The sequence below is a fragment of the Python bivittatus genome, unplaced genomic scaffold (genome assembly GCF_059951505.1).
Source record: "Python bivittatus isolate LINGU-HERP-01145 unplaced genomic scaffold, Pbiv_v1 ctg000690_np1212, whole genome shotgun sequence".
NCBI lineage: Eukaryota > Metazoa > Chordata > Lepidosauria > Squamata > Pythonidae > Python > Python bivittatus.
The window spans coordinates 7,109,739-7,130,053 of record NW_028277096.1 but is presented as its reverse complement, the minus strand read 5'-3'; the positions used below and the strand labels follow the sequence as shown (position 1 = coordinate 7,130,053).

The window sequence follows — 20,315 nt, the reverse complement described above, 5'->3', positions numbered from 1 at the left end:
GTCCGGTGCTCCCCCAGTAAAGTACGCTAACTTGCTTTTATGGCACGGATGAAATCCCTGCTCCCGCAGTACAGTAATTGATTTTCCCAACCCTTCGATCCCAACGAGTTTTTGTTTTCTAGAAGTGCCTCTGGGCGCTCTGCACCCGCACTCAGGGGGCTGGTCCTCCGCCCCTCGTCCCCAAGGCACGCTCCTCCCCCTCCCCCAGGGCCAAGCCGGGCGCGTGGCCCCGAGCGCCGACTGGCCGCAAGCCCGGGACTTCGCTCCCCTCCCCCCCGCCACGAGCTCCTGCAGCCGGGCGAGCGGGGAGGGGCCGGGCCTTCAGGCATTGGCTCGCCTGGCGCGTTGCATTGGCTGGAAGAGAAGGGGGGGTCTGCTCGCTCGCTCGCTCTCCTGTTTAGACCCGCCTCCCTCCCCCCGCCTCATTTTCCCAGGGCTGCCGCGTAGTCGGCCCGGGTGAGTCTGCAGCCGGCGCAGTCAGCCCGGTCGCCCGCCCTGCCCCCTCCGTTGCGCCGCCGGGCCGGAGGTGGAGACGCCGCCGCCGCCGCCGCCGCCGTGCTGCTACTGCTACTGCCTGACCGGGCCAGGCGGGGGCGGTTGCATGAGGTTGATGCTGCTGTGCTGCACTTGGAGGGACGAGCCCATGGGAGAGGACGAAGGTGGGTCGGGAGAATCCCCTGCGCCTCCTACCTCAGCCGCTGGCCTGCTTCCTCGAGGAGGGGGGAGCTCTTCACCCCTGCATCCTCCGCACGCATCTTCCCCTCCCGCAGGTGACCTTGAGTCCCGCCGGGAGCTGTCCTGCCTGACCCTTGCTGCATTACACGCGAGCAGGCGTTCGCACGTGTAACTACTGGCGACCTCTCGGCGCGCGCCCCCCGCTGTGCCTCGCGGGCGCGGGGGGGAGGCTTGGCAGGCCCCTGACGGAGAGATGCCCTTGGCACGTCGAAAGGGGACCTTGACGCAACTCCCTCCCCTTTCATTGCCCCTACCGCCTCCCCTCACGCACTCCCCAATTTAATTTGTATCCAGGCTCGCCGTCGCGAAACTAGTTTTAGTGACAAAACTAAGGGTTAGATGGGTCCCTGCGAGCACGTATAGAACGCGTTTTCTTCTCCCGTTCAGCCACGGAACTCCTACTTCCGATACTTTCCAACTCATAAAAGGCAGATAAATGGGGACGGGGCGGGGGGGGGGGCGGACAAAATAAAAATATATCTATTTCAAATCCCCCACCATCCCGTGGGTGCTGTCCAGGGTGCTGCCTGATCTTAGTCTCCCGATGCCATTTCCCTACCAAGACAAATGACCCATAGTTAGTCAGGGGGCAGGGAAAAAAATTATAGAACAAACTGGATGGTGGGGTCAGTTCTCACCCCTCATCTTTTGTTTTATGTTTTTAGCAGGATGCTTTAGGTGGTAATATAACTTTAGAAATAATTCTCCCCTTTTAGACGTTTTTCTTACACTGCATGCTGTAACTTATACTGTAACGTAAGAGCTGGTTTAAAATGGTACCTTTACTAAGATGCAGATCTACAGCAGGCCTGTTTCCCCCTCCCCCCAATCCCTCTTCATTCTTCCCATCCTTGTGACCCCATGCCAGAATAGAGAATTTGGGACAGGGATTAATGCAGTTTATATAAAGTGAAGCAAGAAAGGCAACTCTGTACATGTTTCGAGGCACTTTTGCTCCTGTGTTGCAGGATTGGATCCACCACCAAAACAAGTTTGGAGGTTTTAACTCCCATTTATGTGACTGGCAAAGACAATTATAGATAGGGCTCCCTGGTTTCTTTGCTGCTGACCTTCACCTTCCTGTGCCAGAGGGTGAAGTAGGGGATAATGCTGTTGTTACAAAAATGGAAGATCAATCCTTTCCACCAGACATTGATCCAAAAGTCAGAAAAGCACCTCCTGCACAAGATTGTGGCCATTAAGCCTCTCGGGACTGGCAGAATTGGCTCTCCCCTCTGGCAGGCAATTGCTCTAATTTCAACCCCAAAGAAACAAGGAAATTATCCTCCCTTCTACACTTTCTTCTCAAAGGGGGGAGGAGGATGATCGTGGTTCTGTTTTGGAGGAAAAAGACATCACAAACCTTGAAGTTGCAGGCTCAGCTTGAGATTTTTGACTGATACACTTTGCATGTTCTCAGAGGCACTCTGCTTTTCATTGGGTTTCCATTCTATATTTCGGCATAAACTGTCTCAAAAGAATTGAATCTTAGGGATAACCCAGGAGCTTGGGATGTTGGGAGAGAAAAAATAGACCAACACTTGTGCTCTTTTAAATCTTAATAGCTAAGTCTGTTGCCAGAATCCAGACTGCAGCTCCTGGTTGCAGCAGTCACCTCTATGACCTCTTTTGTGATCCCCAGGAAGTGACCTGCCAATATGTGCCAGCTGCAGCCACAGCATCTACGACGGTCAGTACTTGCAAGCCCTGAACGCCGACTGGCATGCCACCTGTTTCAGGTAGGGGGTCTCTGGGATGGCCGTGGCCTGCAGGGTCTAGAAGCAAGAGTTTGCTGCAGAGATTGGTCTCCTCAGCTCTGAATCCAGTTGAAGGGTGTGTAAAGATCCATACCAATGTCAGAATGGCCCACCTGGATCATTCCATATAATCTAGAATGTGGCTGTGTAAAGTGGCGAAGCGCTTTCACAAAGCACACAGACTGATAGACTGCATCGAAACCTAGGGGTCCTAGTTAGCTTTCTGACTAATAGCCAGTTCTCCTCCTTTATTTGTCAGCTCATGAAATAAGGTTGAGCTAAGAGATAATGGCTGAGCCAAATCCATGCAATGGGGCAACTGATCAAAGATGAATCCAGTTTCCCAGGTTTTAGTCAAAGAACTTAACTACTGTTATCACACCAGTGAACCAAACAGGCTGGTTCATACAACATGCTAAACCACAAGCAAGCAGACAATTGGCCTTAGTGTGTTAACTAGCATGGTTCTCTATAAATTGGCCTAATCTCTGTTAAAGCCATTCTAAATCAATGGACACCATCGTTTCTTGTAGCAGTTTCTAGGTCTTACAATAGTAGGAACAGTGATTGATCCAGTATCTGAGTTGTGTTCATGATTGCCCAGTTAGAATTACAGTCCCAGCAATGTGAATATTGGATTAACTATCAGCCTTGATATAATTTAGCTGAAAATGAACAATTCCACATTTTCCAAAAACTGCAGAGCCACTCTGGGAAATAAGAAGAAAAAGTATATTCCTGACAGCCTAGGTATCAGCCAATCAATGCCTTCTCCCAAACCGAGGTGCATTTCAAACATGCACAGCTGCTGTTTCAGGTCTTGTCCCTGGGAGAGAGATGGTTTTGTCATGTTAAACACTAAATGTGAAAGCCTGTGCATTAAAGACTGTCCAGTTATATCTTATGTTCAAAACCTGCTTGTAAAATGCTACTTTGGGCTTCACATCCTGGATGTTCCTTAGTTGGATGTGACTTATGCAAAAGGTACCCCAGATTATGGTATAATATTAAACTGAAGCTAGGAAGGGAGATGCCACAAACTAGAAATAACAAGCAGATACTATTTGGGTTTGTGTTATGCAACTTTGCCAGCCATGCTGCCAAGCTTTTGCATTGCTCACCATGCTAGCAGACATCCCATAGGGCCAGATTTTGGAAGGGTGCCAATGGATTTGAATTAGAAAGCAGCCTTGCTTTGCAAATCACCACAGTCTTACAAGAAAGTAACTTCCATGCAAGCCATTGCTCCATCTAAACAAGGACGTTAGAGTGGATACTGCTCCCATTTTGGTGAACCATTGGTGACATCTGTATGATGCGCTTAACTGGGTCCTTTCAGAGTGTTGTTCAAATATTTCTGGATCAGAATCAACCCCCAAATAAATAGCTTCGTATAAGCCTTGCTTTGTGTCAGGTTTATGTTGTACAAATGCAGAACGAAGAATTAAGTAGGGCTACAAAATCTGGCTGACCACTAGATGACCGCAAAGATAATCTTTTTATTTGTTTGTTGCCATCCAGTGGTCATCTGGATGTCTGCACCCCTGATCTGATAGCCCTAAGTTGAGTCTCCCTTTTGACCTTGGGACATCAAAAATGAAGCTTAAAGCAGTTGTGAAAACTGGGACTATATTTTTAAGTTTCCTTACTTTTTAATCCTAAAGGCAAAGGTTTTCTTCCCATGCCATCCCCCCATGGCTTTAGCCCTGATTTAGCACTGTGGTATTTTGTGTAGGTAAAAAAGATGTTGGGAGCTACAGCTACGTAGAAGGCTGGGATGTCAGCCAAGATGGCTGCTTCCTATTGCATTGAAGCATTTGCTGATTTCATTCATCATCTGCCACTGGATCATCAGGTAGATCATTTTCCTGCAAGCAGCAGCAGCAGACTCAATCTGCTGTTTTGTGCAAACGAAATCAATTTTTTTCCTGGTTGAGTCTATTGTGCAAACCCAGCCAGTTGGTTCATGGTCAATAAATTGTGTGAATGCCCCCTCCAGAAAATGGGCGAAGTCAATAACCAGGTTAAATGTGTTGTGTGGGTGCATCACTGAGTCACACAATGGAATTTATTTGCAGATATTCTCTGTTTAAGCTATCAACTGAAACGTCTGTGGATTAATTGGAACAGGCTAATTTTAAAGCAGGAACCATATTTCAACTTGTGGAACCCTGAGCCAAGGGCATTCTTGCTGCTTCTGGTATGTAAAAAGATTTAGGGAAAAGATATTCTCCATTGCAACTAAGGGGTAGTCCCTTTCAAATTCTGACCCTTATATTACATCTACCTTTCACAAACCTCTCAAAACAGCACAAGAGTTTGGCTAATGCCAAACAGGAGGAGAGGTTCTTTCCCCTGAAGGCTGATGTGTGAAATTCTTTAGACTCAGTAGACCCCAAATGTAAGTAAGCTGTATCACAGGTAATGGAGATGAATGGGTAGAAGAACCACCACTGGTCTGAAGAAGGGGAAGTTCCTTTCCATCTTCTGCCCTCCTCTATAAATGAATTGCACTGGCTGCTTATGTAATTGGCAGACTTCAAGGTTTAAGAGCCTTCATGCTTTAGCAGCCCAATATTTGAGAGAGCACCTCTTGGGAGAGACCAATCTCAGCATTGAAATCTACAGGGGGGCTCCCCTCAGTGCTCCAAGGTTGGGAGAGGTATGTGGGGATGAGGGAAATGGCCTTTGTTGTTGTGGCTACCTTTGCGGGCCACACCAGGGCTGTCTTTTTCAGCACCAAAGGAACCCTGGCTTTTGACTCTCCCATTCACAATGTAGCATCTACAGCTTAACTTTGCCTTTTGTCCCTTAAGTGCCTCTGTATGGCTTCATTCACACAATGTGCTTGACCTGCTTACTCAAGTCACCCATTTAGAGGGTTCATGCAGTCCAATGAATCATAAAGCCTCACAGCTTGGGTCACTACATATTAACAACATATTAACCCATGGTTAACACTAAGCAAACATAGTGTGAATGAAACCATTCAGTCTTGAACAGACCCAGTTAGCTAAGCATGTTTCTTAAACATAACTTAGTAGTGACATCATTGGGATGGTTATTGTGTGTTGTAAATGAAGTTTGGTTTTACTGTTCTGCCTTGCCTTTTATATGGGTTGTAACCTGCCATAAGATCTGGGCTATAAATATTTAAAATAAATAACTGTGCTCCCTTGTGTGTTGGAGGGGGGAAGGGGAGAAGGACGGAGAGGCCTGTTGTACTCTTCTTCTGTTTCTTGATTCCTCCTCTCGGCTCTTGGTTTTGCAGCCCCCACCCAACCGCTCCTTCCTCTTTCTACATGGCTGGGGCTGAGCAGCCACTCATAGCGATAGCAGCAGCTGGTTAGCACAAAGACTTGGCTTGCCTGCTACGCATTAGCCAGAGGACCTCCTGCATCCTCAGGCTAGCCATTCTTTGCTCCTCCAGCACTGAGCTGAGTCCCAGAGCCCCAAGCTAATCTGTTTGAGGCCTGTCTCCTTTCTGTCATCTGGCCGGAAATAAGATAGCCACTCTCTCACACCCACACTCAGGAGACTGGGAGAACGCAGCTCCAGGGAGGACGGGAGGATGGGGGGAAGGAGAAGCTGAGCAAGTGCTGTGGATGGATAACATTACGTGTCAACGTGCTGGTGATATCCCTGTATTCCAGGCTGCTGGTTTGGTGGTTGAAAAGGCACCGAGGAAGTCAAATGGGAGGGTTGCTGATCGATGGGCAAGCGTCCTGGGTTGGGCTGGGCAGCGCTCCATGCAGCTCCCATGGATTCAGCCATGCATGTGGCAATGAGTCCAAACAGCCAGGCTTGGACTGCTCCGCTGCATTGGAGGGCTGGCGCTCAGGGGAAAAGTTGTACCGAGAAGGCGTGCACGCAAAGGAAGTTCTGTCCCACCGTGTGATTACAAGACAGCTTCCTCCCTACTGGTAGCTAGATAGTGGAGCGGACGCCTGAGTCACAGAGCAGCGGGTGCAGATCAAGGGGACAGCATCACTGTTTGTCTTCTCTGTCACTCCCCTGCCTCTTCGGAGTGACTGGACAACTGGAAGCGTTCAAGGGGTATTGCAGAGCCCGGGCAGACTCCGGAGCCCCCTCTGGAGGCAAGGACAGATATGCCCCTGGCTGCCCTTTAAGTGCCCTTTAAGTGCCATCAGTGGACAGGTGACAAGAAGGAGTCTCTAGCCACCATGCTGGCCACTGTGCTGAAACGCAATCGCTTCCGGATGGCAAGAGCCAAGTAAGTTTTGTTTGGCGTTTGTACCTTCTGACAAATCTCTGAATGACTGCGTTGTACGAGTCAGCTTTAGCAGGTTTTGGAATCAAAGTGAATAAACTAGTTCCAGCAGGTGTTTTGAATCAAAGTAGGGCAAAATGTGTCAGCAAGGCACTGGGATGTGCAGTGGCTTTCAGTTCTCTTCAGATCGTTTTCCTGTCTCTGGCTTCGGAGACATGATGCTCCCAGTACTCTGTTAGCTGCTTGGCAGCACCAGCAGATCAAAGGTTTTGCAGTTTATGATGAAGTTTCCAGCCTGGCAGCTGAAGGACAGCGAAAGTTCACATCTGCGTGCGAGGGAAAGTCATATTTTATTATCCCCAGCAATGAAGTTAATTTTAACTTCAGATACAGGCAAGAATAAAACCGTTAAGCAAAGAGCTTCATAGGAACCGTGACTTTATTTGAAATAGGAAGCGGAAGACACTTGCAAGCACAACATTCTGCGGGCTTGTGATCATCTGTTCTCCACGTCTCTCACAAAATGCATGACTGGCTTGTGATGTAGCCATGATTTCTGGCATCACTGTTACTGTTTTTTAAGAGGGAAGACACAAACTTTCTGCCTAACAGACAGGATCTGGTTGGATCCTCTTTTCTACTGCTCACTGTCTTGGTGATTCTAGTTAAGGCTGCAGTAATTATTTATGATCTGACCTCAGATTCTCTTTCCCATGCAGTTTGGATGGCGGGGGGGGGGGGGGGGGAAGCTGCCACCCAGAGAGGCAGGGGAGCTGAGTGTGGGAGGGGGCAGAGCCAGCAGCTGGACTCCAGAGATAAGTGCGCAACAGCATTTGTTGCTGAGGAACAATGTTCCTTCTCTGTTCTTCGGATTTGGGAAGCAGAATCAGGATTATTCTGCAGAGCTGCTCTTATAGCCATGATGGTTAGGAAAGGAAATACCACACCAAAGAAGTCTTTATCGCTGGAAGAAGCTGAGGAGGGCTGTTGTCTGAGTTCCACTGGTGGGCTTTTCTGGGGGCTGTTGTGTAGAAACAATGGCTTGGTTCAAGAGATAAACCAGAGGGTTTGGCCATCCGATTAGCACAATTTCCCACAGACATTTGGCTATCCTTCTTTAGAAACAGAATGCTGAGCTAAAATGAAACAGTAAGGAAGTGGTTCTGGTGTTGTTTCCTTGTAGTCTTGCAATTTCCTTCTGTGCTCATGTGAACTAGTCAGGGTTGTGTAGCGGTTGTGTCTGGGCTTGGTTGTGCCTCTGAGGAAACAAACATTGGTTAACTGTGCCAGTAATCTACCCCATTACTGTGTTCACACAGCACACTTAACCAGGTCACTGAACTACATTTTCAGAGGTTCTCACAATAAAAGACAATAAGAGACCTAAACAATAAGAGACATAAACAGATAAAGGGGGCTTATGCAGTACTGTAAGACACCCCCCCCCCATAATAACTAAGGACTTCATGTGTTGTGGAAATGCAACTTCTAGGTCTTTACCTGACCTGCTTAAGGGTGTTGTAGAAACACATCCAATATACAGGATAGATCTTCTCTGCAAGGGAGTTCTCTCTCCTCAAATCCCTCCCAGGGTTTTAATTGCTCCACCAGCAATTCTGCTGTCCTTGCCTACAAAGAGGCAGTCCTGCCAAATAATAGGGGGAGCTGAGAAGATTGGGAAGCAGTGTGCTTGAGAGGGCAGTTGCTTTGCAAGGGTTAAACCAGCGAGCTTCTGGATTGGTTAGCCTTCTTCTCTCTAGAGTTTGGGAAGTTCTGCAAGGGTGATGTAATGGGGTGGCCCCTGAGTGATGTCATTGCTACTTGGCATTCCCCGCTTGCTTCCAGAGTGGGTGGGCATGAAGAGAGCAGGGGGCTGAGGAGCAGATGAAAGCACACTGCAGGAGTATACTTTGGAAAGCTTTAAGCTGTGCTAAATTTTTTAATAATTTGGGAGAAGGTCTTCTATACTCCAATCGCGTTCTTTTTCTGTTGCTGGTGCAGAAGAGCCAGGAGGGAGGCATTTTGTTGCTCCTCAATCCAAGCCATGAGAAGAGCCGAGTAAAGAAAGTAGCATTATGGTTGTGACAGTTTTACTGTGGTCCATCTGAACGTGCACACTGCCAGGGCAGGTTTCTTGCACACCACCTTTTAGCCTGCATGTTACTTCAGACCCTCTAAACTATCCTGTCTAGCACAGATTCCCAGTCTATCGTAATGGCTATACTGTAATCACTCCACCATGCAGCTACTTAAATCTTTAAACCTTTTGGTACGTATCCAAGCCAGGATACAAACTGATCCATAGATATTCTAGAGTGCTCCTCTTGTAGGATCCTCCTTCAATGAGTTGTGATCACAGGGATCAACAACTATCTGCACCAGTTAAGCTTCAAATTCTTTTCACCTCATCAGTCAGTTCCATTTCTTGCAGTCCACCCATCATTTCGTCATCTCATCTCTCTCTGCAACCCAGCATTTCATTTACATTTATGCTGCGCTGTAAATTGAATGCCTTCAGCTTGAGCTTGCTACAAAACAATACTGTAAACTCATTTTGGACTGTAAAAAGTAGTGGAATGATGTGAGTTAATGTGGTCTGAACAGCAGGATTTCAGATTTTAGGTCTATATTCTCACAGGGTCAGAATATGCACATTCACACAATGCAGAATGCTTCTGAGGTCAACTCAGCTGGGAGAATGTGCAATGATCCCTCGACAAGATCTGAGCAAATCACATCTCCCTGGGCGCCTGCTAGATGCCCCTCTCCCGTGCTTCACATCTGGGTTGCAGTTAGAAGCAGAGTCACCACAAGCCTTGTGGCGTCAGGTAATTCTTGCCCCTTGAGACGGTCATTGCAGTTGGCTACCTGGAGAGGAGGGGCGGTTCGTTAGAAGCTATGCAAGTCTATTGCAGCAGAAGAAACAGAGCAAGCTTTCAACTCAAAACAGACCCCGCGGGTACCTTTGCACAGCAGCGTGCAAGCTGCTTTTTCCAGGGTTTCGTTTTGATTGGCCAGCTGGCAAAAGTGGGAGGCAGACCTGAAACAATGGGGATCCTGGCTAGTCCAGGTGATATGGCTGGAAATGGAAAAACAGGGCAAGAGAGGGAGTTAGTAAACCCAGCCAGCCACTTATCCAGATGGGGCTAATTTGAAGGCTTCCCCTTCTTCCTCTAGAGATTTCTGGAAAAGTTTCATTTTAAACCTTGGGATGTTTGCCAACTGTGGGTTGGGGGCATCTAACATTTGTCTGGCACATTTTGATTTTCACTGAATTTTGAATTTAAACTCACAGAAGGATTTTCTTCCTATATTTAACAGATGATGGTTTAAGATTTCATAATGATGCATGCATTTAGTGTGGAGGAAACCTGACTGAACACAGAGGAGCATCTTATAGTTGTTGAGTTTGAGAAACACTGCACTAGGGCAAAAAAGTAGAAGAGTAAGGGATTGTGCCTTGATATTGCCAGACAAAGCATGAAGGCAAACTGTTCTGCTTGAACAGAAATGTATGCACAGAAGACCTTGATGTGGCACAATGCTGCCTCATTCAGGGCAGCTACACCAGAAACATACTTTGTGAAACATTTAATAGAAGATTCAGGGCACAGCCCTAAATTTTGAATCTGCCTCAAAACAAATGTTGTTTGAGCAGGTTATATAAAAAGCATGAAATGAACACACAAACATCCTAAATTCAAAAATAAAATCCAATGGCAATCAGTGCAAGAAAATAGAAATGGTTAATCCAGTGAAAGCATTAAACCTCTTTATAAAATTGAGAGGCCGTATCCTAAAATATTTGAAAAAACAGCAGGAGCATCTGTGGGAGGTCAAAAAAGTCAAGATGGTGGCTACGACTGTGTAATATAACACATGCATAAACATGTACAAAGGGACTGTTTTGATTGCAAGTCACAATCACCACCTTGACTTTTTTACTGCTCTCCTGTGGATGCCTCTGAAGAAGGTAACAACATGGGCACCTAGTGATATGTAACACTGGAATTTACTAAGCATATTAAAATAAGAATTAAACATTAAAGTGAAACCCTCAGCAATTAAATACCCATTTGCGTCTTTAAAGGTCTTTAAAAATGACATCAAGGAAATCAGTTCCCTCCGTTCAACATGCTGAATGTTTCGTACAAAGGCTAGACCCCACGTCACTGCCGGATGAGCCTGACACATCTGTAGGCAAACCCTCCTGTGACCTCTGTTAATGGGTGTGTTGTTGTTGCAGACACTGTTAAATCTTTCTAGTGATGCTGCCTCAAGTGGAAATTGGTTAAGGGGAAGTGACAGTTTGCGTGATCAACCTCAGATTGGGCCAACATTTTTTACACTTGTCACCTCCTTTTTCTCATGCCATACTGACAGGGTTAGAAAGAGCCAGTGATGTCAAAGCCACTGAAAAGCCCTTGAAAGCCTATTGAATTTCCTATTTAATCCTATGGAATTTGCATTCCAGAATGAGATAAGCCCAAATGCTAGAAAACAGAAGGCCATGTGAATGGACCTGGTGAAGAATAAAAAACTGGAACAAAGGCAAAGGCCCTCTATACATTTCCATTAGAGAGATGAACGTAAATTTTTGTTCTGATAGAGAATTGGTCATCCTGAACAAAGTGAAGTCAAGACTACAAAAGTTGGATGCTGTGAATTGCACTCATATCTTCTGCAGACAAAGTTCTGATCCATGATAGGATCATATAAAAAAGGAGGGAGCAGTTCAGAGCTATGTTCACCCCATCCCATTCCCCAAGACCCCAAGTTTGTGTGGCCAAAAGCGATGGAATGTTGGCCACCTTTTTTTTCTAAAAATAAAGGTGGAAATGGAAGTGGGAAGCCTATGGAAGGCCTGTTGTTCCCATTCCCACCTTTAAATTCTTCTACGTCCCCCAGAACAAAGTAAACATGGGCCCAAAATGTTCTGTCCCACTCCTTCCTCTGCTGTCATTCCTTCCCAAGCAATCTCCCTTGGCCTCCCAAGTGGTCAGAAGTCAGGAATTCTGCCCCCCCCCTTTAAATATTGCCAATAGCGCTGTCAAGGTGGTTGTCTTGGTATCTCAAATCCAAGGCACCTAAGGGTTGAAGAAGAGGATGACCGTCATTGGATTGGAATGCACTGAAAGCCATTCTGGTGACTTCAGCACAAGTGTAAATAGAACAATTGGCTACTTAATAAGCTGAAGAACTGAACATGGAAGGAGAGGTCAACCCTCCCATAACAAATCTGGCTTGCATTTAAATAACATAACTCAGGTACAGAGTATTTTGTGTGAACCCCCAAAATAGGTTAATTCAGTAATCAAGCAGGTTGTGCAGACAAAGCCATTGTGCTCCTTCTGAATGAAATACTTTAAACGTTAATCGAGGGTGGCATGGAGAAGAGAAACATTTATCAGCACACTCACTGAAGGGTACATGCCTGAAACAGAAATTATTAGATAGAGGGAATGTGCATAACAAGTGTGTGAGACTTGCTTTTTTATTTATTTATTTCTAAGATTTATTGGCCACCTCAGTTCCAAGAGTTGGTGTACAAATGTGTACAATGTACAAATGGTGTAGGTGGTGTAAAAATGTAAAACATAAGAAATCCAGTATATATAATGCTATTTCAACAATAAAAGCCAACCGTTGTGGCATCTTCCTAAAGGGCCAGCTTTAGATGGACGCAAGTTTAGTCCTCTGAAGGACATCCCAGGAGGCCACCTTGTCTAATGGAAGGGACTCCGCACCATTCAGGCTACAAGTCCAGATGGCAGCAACTCCTGTTTAAAAAGGGATTGCAGGATTGGAAAATCTTTGATCTGAAATGCTGGGCTAAAGAGATTACCTCTGTGGACACCTATTGTGCTGAGTCAAAACTGAAGAATCCACGTGGTTAATATGGTTAACTTGGTTGCTGCATTAATCCATGGATGGCAAGTTGCCCATCAATGTTGCAAGGCATCTTGAGGTTGGGTCCCTTGTGTTGGACACACCTTCACAGTGACTGGTGTGGCTGTTGCCATAACCACTTTCATGGGTGGGCTGCATGGCTAAGCTGATCTTGTTTATAAAGTAATTCCGTTTGACCCGGAAGCCAAACTGTCAGGCACATTCACGGGGGGGGGGGGGGGTGAGAGAGAGAAAAATCAGGGCTGGTGGCTATGATTGAAGCCTCACCCCTTTTTTAATCTGCATTGTAATGTCCATTAAAAGGGGGGGCTTTGACTGCGTGGTTGCAGTGGCCCTTTGGAAACCTACAAACCACGTGGTACAAAGGAAGCAAAACTTTCTTCAGATGGGTAGCCATTTGGCCTTGGGAGAGCCATTTATTTCTAAAATTACAACTTAAGACTTACAAATGTTATTTTGTTTTGCTGAATAAGCCACAGTGACTTAGTTCACACATTGTGTGAATCTATAAATCAGGAGTGAGCATTCTGTGCCCCAAAAGCCGAGCCTCCTTTTCTGTGTCCTCTAGGCTAGGATTAAATAACATGCAGAACCAGATCACATGCTAGTCTTTCTCTCGTCACATACAGATACATATTAGGTTTATATCCTGCTTTTTCATTCAGGAGCGAAAAGCAACACTTTACCCCTTCCTATTTCCCCCAGAGCAACAACCCTGTGAGGCGGGTTGGGCGGAGAGTGACCGGCCCAAGTTCAAACAGTGAGCTTCTGTGGCTGAGGGTGGCCTAGAACCTGGATTTCCCCACTTCTAGTCCAGCACCTTAACCACTTCACCCCACCGATTGGCAGCATCCACTTAATACACTTGACCAGCCCAGATGTCATCCCAACAGATGCATTCATACAAGATGGTTTGGCTTGGTTAATGTTAACCTTGGTTAATCTTTTTGTGGCTTAGTGTGTTGGGTGAATCCAGCCATTTGGTTCATTTAGGGTTCAGTTCACCCTAAATGAGTCAGTAAATAAGTTGTGCGAATCCACCCATAGAGACCCCCAGACAGTGTCATCAAAATTCAGTTAGCAAATCATAAAGCAAAAGCATACTTTTCAGGGGAGGCTAAATCAAATAGAAGGCATAATGTACCCATTTTATTCATCTCCCAGACTTGGGGGTGGGGGGAGGAAATGCCATCCCCACTCCTCCCAGCGATGTCACCATTGGTCATTACTGTGATTTCTATTCATGTTTAAAACTACTTTTAATAAAAGCCAGGCTTTCGACAATAAAAATAACATGCACCTCTTTGCAAGCCACAGTCACTGGATTCCTACATTACACTGAGCCAAAACTGAGCAAACCACGTTAAGGGGACTGATGAAGCCCTGGTTCTACCCCCTTGGCTCCTTAAGAACTGCTGGAAGCAGAAAATATGGGATGAGGGGGTAGAGAGAGAGAGAGTTTTAAGTCGGTCATTTGATTCCAGAGGCTAAACAGAGAATTCAAGGACAAAGGAGATGGAGCTGAGAGCAGCAGTATGAAATCTTTGCAGGTGGCCTTTTTCCCTAAGAGTACGGGAGATATTTGAGCCCTTTCCTCTTATTTCCAAATCAAGCATAAAGTCAGGGGCTGGGGAAAGAGACAGAGAAGGCAGTGAGGCCTTCAAATGGCCTAAAGCAGAGGGATTTTCCGCCTGGACATTCAGAAGGAAGTACACTTTTTCTCCCTGACTCTGCCAACGGACAAGAATGAATTGATTTGGTTTTTGTGGATAAATTGCTAAACCATTTATTGATGCATTGGTTTGGCAGGACCAGGAAACAAATGGGGTTTGCAAAAGGAAAGTGGGGGGAGAGTTAAGGCCTTGCAGATTTTCAGAAGCTATTTTGGTTCTGGTCAGTCATTACCATAGAAGAATTTTTTTAAAAATACATTTTACGTTATCTGATGCTACTGGCATTGCTAGAAGGGTACTTACCTTGCAATTTGGTCAGATACGTGTGAATGTAATTGATTAGCTCACATCCTAAAAGGCAGGTGATTAGTCAGCTACAGAATCTGTTAGTTCACTGAGAGCGTTTAGCCCGTTGCTACTTTTCATTTGCGGACTTTATTTTCCGAGGAATGATGAGAGTCTATGCCCGCAGCTAATCATAAATCATGGTAACAGGCAAAATCTGTTTTGGAACAGAATGGCTGTGTCCGAACAGCATGCTTTGCCCAGCAGATAACATTTTCACACAACATCTTTAGCTGCGTTAATGTTAAACTTGGTTAGATTTTTTTTTCTTTTGTCATTCGGTACATTGTGTGAATTCAGCCAGTTGGGTTGGTTTATGGTTCAGTGTATTGTGTGATTGAGACATCGGTTTCAATAAATGTGTATAGCATCTGAACGCAGCCAATATGCTGATATGGAAATCAAGTTTATTGGGGAAGATTGACTTTATCTGAGCCAGGGAGTAACAAAAGTTGGGTCCACAAATGCTCAGTGTGAAATTATTCAACCAAATAATAATTAAGCTGTAGTGCCTCTGAGCATGTGAAAATTCTGTTTCTTTGGCTAAAATTAGTTTGCCATTAATATAAGCATCTGCAGAGGAGGGGTCAAAAAAATGTCAAGATGGTGGCCATGGCCATGTGATTGAAGCCCCACCCCTTTATATATGTTTTGGTCATGCAATACCATTAAAAGGGGTGGGGCTGCACCATCTGGTTGCACCCACCATTTTAACTTTTTTGACCAGATGCCCTTGAATATGAGGGAGCTTGGCAAGAGCTTCTAGCTCCCCTCAAATTCCAATACATTGTTTTAAAATTAATTGTAGTTCTTAATTTGATGATATAATCAGTGTTCATATTTGTACTTCTATAGCCTGATAAGGTAGAGGGTAAATTCATGGCCAGCATGAATTATTAGACTCAGTTAGACTCAAGGACCTAATTGAAATAATCAACACTTAGATGCATTTGTCTGAAAATGAGACAGTTCTCCAATGAAGAATATTACAAGTTGAAGGCAGTTTTACCAAGCTTAGTAAGGACTTAGAACAGTGTTTCTCACCATCAGCAACTTTAAGATGTGTGGACTTCAATTCCCAGAATCCCCAGCCAGGTGTTGGCTAGGGAATTCTGGGAGTTGAAGTCCACACATCTTAAAGTTGCTAACACTGAGAAACACTGACTTAGAATGTATTTAAAATGGTAAATAATAAGCATCAAGACAGTACTAAAACAACACAAATGGTTTGCAAACAATACTAAAGTTTCATGAACAAACCAATTTGAATAGGAATATTAGGCTTGGGTTCCCTTCTCAAAGCAACTTGATCTGTGAGAAGTTTCTTAATTATTTCAGACTATTTCAGAACATCAGGCAGCAAAAAGCGTAACACTCTATCCAATCAACCCAGGAGTGCAGAGAATCTATGTTTCTGTAGAAAAACCATGCTGGCAGTTGATAGGAAGGGGAGCTAAGCAGGGCACACCCAAGGAAGGGTCAGAAAATTCAAGATGGTTGCCACACAATCTAAACTCTCCTTTTAAGTGCATCACCAAAAAAGTGACTTTTTATATTTGTCACAAAGAAGAGTGACTTGGGCTCTGTATGTGTCCCATGGGCCAAAGAATGGTCACTCCTGAATAACGGATTTATGTAATGTATGAACAAGACCACTATGGCGCATTCAGCAAAATACAGTTATGTATGTGAAAGAGGGAAAAGGCTTTGATTGCTGCAGCTGCCATCTTGACACACACACCCGCACACCCGCAGAGACTTTTGGGCTGAATACAAAACCAAAGGAAGAAGAAGTGAGAGATATAACATCAGGACAGACATTGTCTGTCTGGATTGGTGCAAGTCACTTAACCAGATTAGTTAAAGACTTAGTGTTTGCAGCTGTCCAACATGCTAAGTTTGGTTTCAGGTTCGTTTTTTATTTTGCTCTGGGAAAGATTTATTTGTGTGGATGTGTGGCCTAGTAGGTGGAACAAACTCAGCCCATTGACTACACCAGTGTTTCTCAACTGCAGCAACTTTTAAGATGTGTAGACTTCAACTCCCAGAATTCCCCAGCCAGCATGCTGGCTGGGGAATTCTGGGAGTTGAAGTCCACGCATCTTAAAGTTACCAAGGTTGAAAAACTACTTACTTGTGTATGTCTGTGTCGTGGGTACTGTATTTTGTATTGCCAAAATCTAAATCACAAATCTCTGAGAACTTCAATGGTCTTATGGGAGAATATTGAAATCTTTTGCATTCTTGGTTGAAATATCATAATACATCACAAAAGAACTGAACTCTTTCAAGATTTAGTAGTCTTGTAAGATTTCAGCTAGTTTAAAAAAATAATTGTGGGGGGGCAGGCTAAAGAGTTCCGGGTTACCACAGGTAAATCAAATCAAAATAAAACAATCTTTATTATGGTCATAGATCAGCATAAGGTCCATAGGTAGCTTGGTATCCATAAACCGCATTGCCACTTCCTGCCCCAAAAAATCCTGGGGGTTTTATGAATAGGTACAATGGTTCAACTGGGTGGAGAAGATGAGGCTGCCCTTTCTTTTGTATTTTTAGAAGAGATTCTGACTGTGATCTCAGTTTTACCCTCATGACACAGAGCTTCTTCCAGAAATGGAATTGCCCACAGCTGCTGTGGCTTTAACAGGATTCTTGCGGTGCATCACGTGTTATGAGAAGAAAAACAGAGGCTTTGCAACCAACCAGATCTAAATAGGAAGTGAATCTCCTGTGTCATTTCTCTTTTCTTCAGGAGAAATCCCCAGCAGCTCTACATGTCTGGCTCCTCCCACCTAAAATACTCACAAAAAGGATGGAAACAGAATAGCCCTAGCCTTTATATTTTTTTTCTAAATATTGAGGTTCCTCTTTCCCACCTTATATGTTGGGTCTTATATGTTGGGTTGACCTCAATGTATTTCTCCAAATCCCATATAAAGCTATCTGAAGTCCCCCCTATAATTTGTGGCCACGAATTAGTTATATTAATGAATGAAGAAATATTTTCTTTTGTCGGTCTCATATCTGCCGTCATATCTTCTGCTTCATGGAGGCATCTGGCAGGTCACTTTTGGAAAAAGGATATAGAGAGGAATGGAGTTCCTTTTTCTTATTGGAATGGAGTCCTTCTCCCATTGAGCTGAAAGGAAAGGTCAGCAACAAAATATTTCCATCCTAGATAAATGGCTTTTTTGTATCAGGGCCACACGCATGTAGACTTGCAATGCTTCCTACTTTGACCAGGATTGGACTGTACCAGTATGCAATCCTCTCTGGGTGTCCCAGTTGGATTATTAAAATGTCCAAGAAAATAGAGCTGTAGCAATCCACAATGGGGAAGACTGGGCTTAATCATCTGACAATGGCTAAATTCACACTGCCCCTTGCCTAGGGAAGTGTGGGTTTAGCCATTTAAATTTGCTCCCCCTTAGCCTGCAGAGCATTTCATTATGTGATATAAAATATTGCACTCAGAAGCTACATTGACACAGCACAACTGGGTCATTTCAAGATGAGCCTGCTGGGTGAACCCCAAAACATAGTTAACTCAGGGTCTAAAGGGGAACCATTCTAGTTCCAAAGTATTCTGGATAATTCCTTAGTCAACACATCTTCCTCCAGTCAGGATGTGCTGTGTGAACCCAGAAACATAGTCACTTCTAGGCTAGTCTTCCTGCACTACTCAGTTGGTCCTCCAAGGAAACACCATAGAAGTAGATAGTAGTGGGAAAAAAGAAGGTGCTCCAATTTAAAAACTCACTGCCAAGGCTTGGCAACCATAGAACATCCTTCTTAAGCACTAATCAGCTGAATAGTCCAAGGTGTGCTCACTGATCCCTGTATAAGCAATAGAGAAATGGCCATTGAAGTTATAAGACAACACCAGCACACCTGGGTTGCACAGGAACAAGGCAGTACTGGAGGAACTGGACAAGGTTTCTCTTTTTCCCAAGTTGGTGGCTCTTAACCTAGCAAACATGTGCTGCCAGATGCAACAGTAATTTGGTATGACTAAATTAGTAGCTGTCTAGATTAAGCATGCTGGGCGAACGCAAGCCATCTGAACCTGTGAGGTTATGCATCCTTCAAGCTCTGGTTTTGGAAGCTCTGCATCCGGTAGGTTTCCACTGAAAGTCCTGAGAATGAAAACTTATTTTCTTACTGTCACTGCAGGTGCTGCGAATGTGGGGCTTTGCTTTCCCATCAGTACTACGAGAAGGATGGTCGTCTCTACTGCAAGAAGGATTACTGGGCCCACTTTGGGGAACTGTGCCACGGCTGTTCGGAGCAGATCACCAAAGGGCTGGTCATGGTAAGATAAGACATCCAGGGAGAGCATCACTGGATTATGGAACTTGGCTTACATGCCTAACATTTTTGGGGTCAACAACGCAAGTGATCACAATCCAAAAAGTGAGTGGGACAGGAAAAAGAAATAACTAGGGCAAAAACTCAGCATGACATTATTTAATTTAAATGGAAATTTAACCCTAAACTGAATTAAATACGATTCTTGTGATTATTCTCCTCCGTATTTAATAATTTTGCCCTTTGGTCAGGCAATTCAGAGGTCACCTTTAAAGGAATATGGGTTGTTATGGGGCTGTGTGCAGTGATGATGACCTGGTTGTGCGTCTCTGATCTCTAGGGCTATCCAGCATACTTTTCCTCTGGCCATGGCCATTGACGATTGAGGTTGATCTGTGCGGAAGTGATGTGCAAGAAATGCTACTTTGGAACTGGATTCGCAGCTGCATTTAACTAAACCATGAAGAATTATTTTTGCTGGATGCTGCCACTTCAGACATACTATGGCCATAGTCAAGAGATAGGGACAGGTACCTCTTCAATCTAATGGTCCTTCCACAGCTCTTCTTTTTGGAAATGGGAAGAAAGAGAGAAGAGGACATCCAAAAGAGGAGGGGGAATGGGCATGGAACAACCAGGGTTTGCAGAGGGAGGGAGGTAAACAAACATGGTATGAGAGGCTACTGCCCAAGGGTAGATCTCCCTAAATTATTTCCTTTGGCTTTTTGTTACTTAAAAACAGCAATGGAGAAAAGAGATGTGAATTAGAGGGAAGGCAGACCATCTTTGGCATCATCATCACACCCAACAAAGCCATGTAGGTGGAAGATGATGGTGAACAGGATATGCCTTTTTTCCCTCTCCAGAGCCTATAGCATCTTTGGGGGCTACCACATGGGGAAATGGCACAGAGGAAAGTATTAAGCCCTGTTCCCCAGTAGCATGTCCTACCTCCCATATCACCAAAACCTAGCACTGCTGCTTTTAACCAAGCTTTGTTCTCACTGTTTTTAATGAGATCAAGGCACTGTTTTCACATATTTTGTATACAGTTTCCTTGTTGTCTTTCATTTATTATGTATATTTGTTAGTTAACTCATGGTGTTAATTCAGTTCATGTCAGTTCTTAATACAAAAGAATATTGTCAATTACACTCAAGTTTGATTACCAAACTACCTCTCCTTGTCACTGAGCATTATGTGTCATGAACAGGTTAGCACATCCAAAGGAAACAACAGTTGCTTTGGAGAATATTAATTTTTCTAAGAATAATATAGGAAAGGAAGTAGTCAGAGTCCAAACTCATTAATTATAAATGCAAAGTCCACTCAACTTACTCTCTTTCTGGGAAA

General features: G+C 44.7%; 1 protein-coding gene across 2 annotated transcripts in view; it reads left to right on the top strand.

The window, feature by feature from the left end:
* The first annotated feature begins 423 nt into the window (after positions 1-423).
* The window catches only part of LIMK1 (LIM domain kinase 1), a 48,343-nt gene continuing 28,451 nt past the window's right edge, over positions 424-20,315 (top strand). Inside the window, exons 1-3 of one of the 2 annotated variants that reach the window (XM_007436980.3) lie at positions 424-659; positions 2,378-2,474; positions 18,828-18,966. In XM_007436980.3, coding sequence (XP_007437042.1) covers positions 602-659; positions 2,378-2,474; positions 18,828-18,966 — 294 coding nt within the window. In that variant the 5' untranslated portion in view covers positions 424-601. Of the gene's footprint in view, positions 660-2,377; positions 2,475-6,089; positions 6,727-18,827; positions 18,967-20,315 lie in introns of those variants that run through there. The other variant, XM_088152392.1, reaches the window with a different exon arrangement.